At 44.1% G+C, this 2,307-nt stretch overlaps 1 protein-coding gene across 1 annotated transcript; it reads left to right on the top strand.

The window, feature by feature from the left end:
- Positions 1-962: 962 nt before the first annotated feature.
- Positions 963-1,399, top strand: SERLADRAFT_399446 (uncharacterized protein; the record flags this gene model as incomplete). Its single annotated transcript, XM_007322434.1, has 2 exons — positions 963-1,246; positions 1,299-1,399. Coding segments are annotated over 2 exons (239 nt in total), but the record flags the coding sequence as incomplete, so codon positions are not given.
- Positions 1,400-2,307: the final 908 nt, after the last annotated feature.

Below are 2,307 nucleotides of genomic sequence, written 5' to 3'. Positions count from 1 at the left end.
GAAGTGGTGCTGATTAGCCACAAGTTCCAAAAAGGCAATATTAATTACTATTCCACGTGGCACTGTGCCTGTGTGGCGCAAAGGCGAGTCTTTTTGAATATTTGCTTCATTATTGACACCTGTCCATGCTACCAATCAACTTTGGTGCATAACAGCGCGAGCTACTCAGCTCTGCGAGACAAAGAGCAACAGTCATGCACTATCTACAAGCTGACTGGTGCCCTTACTTCTACTATTGAAGTACAGCCATGTCCATCCTGTCCACGGCGTTTCATTGGGCCAGATTTATAAGAATCAGGCCTTTTCAATTTCAATAATCATTTGGTCTTCACACATGACCTCCTTGACGAATACACAAGTGCATTCACATCGTCAGAAACTCCATTTGTCGCATTTGTGGCTGTTGTGAGCCGTCAATATGAGAACTACGGTTCTCTGCATCCTTTTGTGTTGGAGGATACATTTAGAGCAGTATGGTTTACTTATGTACAACTTCAATGGTTCGACAACGACATGAAATGCCCAAAGTGTGGGCCTTTACCATGTGAAACAATCTGGGACAGCATCACGCTGGCCTTCAGCCAAAAACACCTTCTTTCCTCCCTTCACCCGCCTACAGTAGCCCAAGATAATTCCCTGCAACGAGAATCAATGCGTTATCAATATGGTCAGCAAGCTATAGTAGATCATAAAACATGTGGCGACTTGCGCCGTATCATATCCAGCTGCTTCTCGCGTTCAAAGTCCAGCCCAAAATCTTTGCCCGGCTTCAAACGGTTAACACGGCACTAGCACAACTATTCCTTTCTCACTTTGGTTCTCTGTCCTTGAAGGGCTACCCCCCAAGCGTGTGCCAAAATTCTTTTATGTAGGCAAGTATTCATATTGTTATTTTGTCTGCCGAAGCGGTTTGTTCTACTTTTTGCATGGATAATAGCTTGCTGCGGAAGAATCTATCTTGAAAATGATAAATAGGTCGGCTCAATATAATGTCTACAAATTTCTTCTATCACCTGGCACAGACACTATGTCGCGTTTGGTTGGGATACCAAGTGTATATGATGTTCTTAGGTACTACAATGTCAGAAAAGAGGTTTAGCCCCCGGGCATGATATCTTTGTGCTTTTGGCTTTACGAACAAGCACGGGAAGTATTAAAGAAGCTGTTGGCCAAGGAAGCACCCCTAGCTGATGATGTGAGGGCTGCCAGTGAACCGAATGACTCTGGCTCACATTGGCAAAAAGTAAGGTTTTCTTTTTGTATTCTACAATGGGCCGTCATAGTTCTAATGTATTCAGACTGGGTGTTTGTACAGCATGCCGCAAATTCGGTCTCAACCACAGTATCCTCACCTCAAGTATGATCTTTGCAGCGAGCCTGGTGGACACCGTGGAGACAAGTGCTCAAAGTATTATTCCCAGTATGGCGAGCAGCGCTTAACTGGAGGAATAATGTGTGCTTGGTGTACCCATAGCATATGCTATGGGTTCCACTGTATCCCGTGAGGAGAAGGCCGCAATGATGTTTTCTTGGCCATTGTTACACGCTGGCCTAAAGCTCCCAAAGTAGTCGTGTATGACTTCGCATATGCACTGGGACCATATTGCTTGACGTGTGAGCCGGAATTTTTTGCAGATACTCTTTTTGTCGTTGACGGTTTTCATGCTAAAGGACATACAAAATGTTCTCGTGCTGCTTTTCTCACAACTTACACCAATGCAGATCCTTGGCTGGCACAGATTAATTCGAGTGCTGCAGAATGTGGTAACAGTGCTTTGAAATGAATCCGCAAGTCTGTGAGTTACATGTCGCAGGATCATGCAATCCTGTACACAAAGGTTTTCCTATCAATCTGGAATCATCTGAAGATCTGCAAAATGCGGGGTATTAGGTATGTAGGTCTACTACTGCTTATCCCAATCTTTGGAAACTCATGATTTGATTTTCTATCATGCATAGTTCTCGTAGACATTATGACTAGTTGTCATTAAATTGCTATGCATATGATTGCAATGATTATGCTACAGTGATTTTATTCCTAGCGTAAGAGATACTAGCAACAGTGGTAAATGGAGTATGTATGATCACGTCGTACCATAGCTACATTTGCTTGAAGCCATGGCATTGTTGCACCATATCGTGAGGCAGTACCCAGTTTGTGATTGTTGATATGATCAGGCCATACTGTACCATTACCCAGCGGTATGGTCGAGTGGTGTGGTCGTGCAATACTGTATCATTGTCAAGCGGTATGGTTGTGTGGCACCATAGCGGCATCTGGTACCGTATTAGCGGTGGGATAGCTGG

This window comes from Serpula lacrymans (assembly GCF_000218685.1).
Source record: "Serpula lacrymans var. lacrymans S7.9 unplaced genomic scaffold SERLAscaffold_13, whole genome shotgun sequence".
NCBI lineage: Eukaryota > Fungi > Basidiomycota > Agaricomycetes > Boletales > Serpulaceae > Serpula > Serpula lacrymans.
The sequence above is the reverse complement of the archived record's forward strand: the minus strand, read 5'-3'. Positions and strand labels throughout refer to the sequence as shown.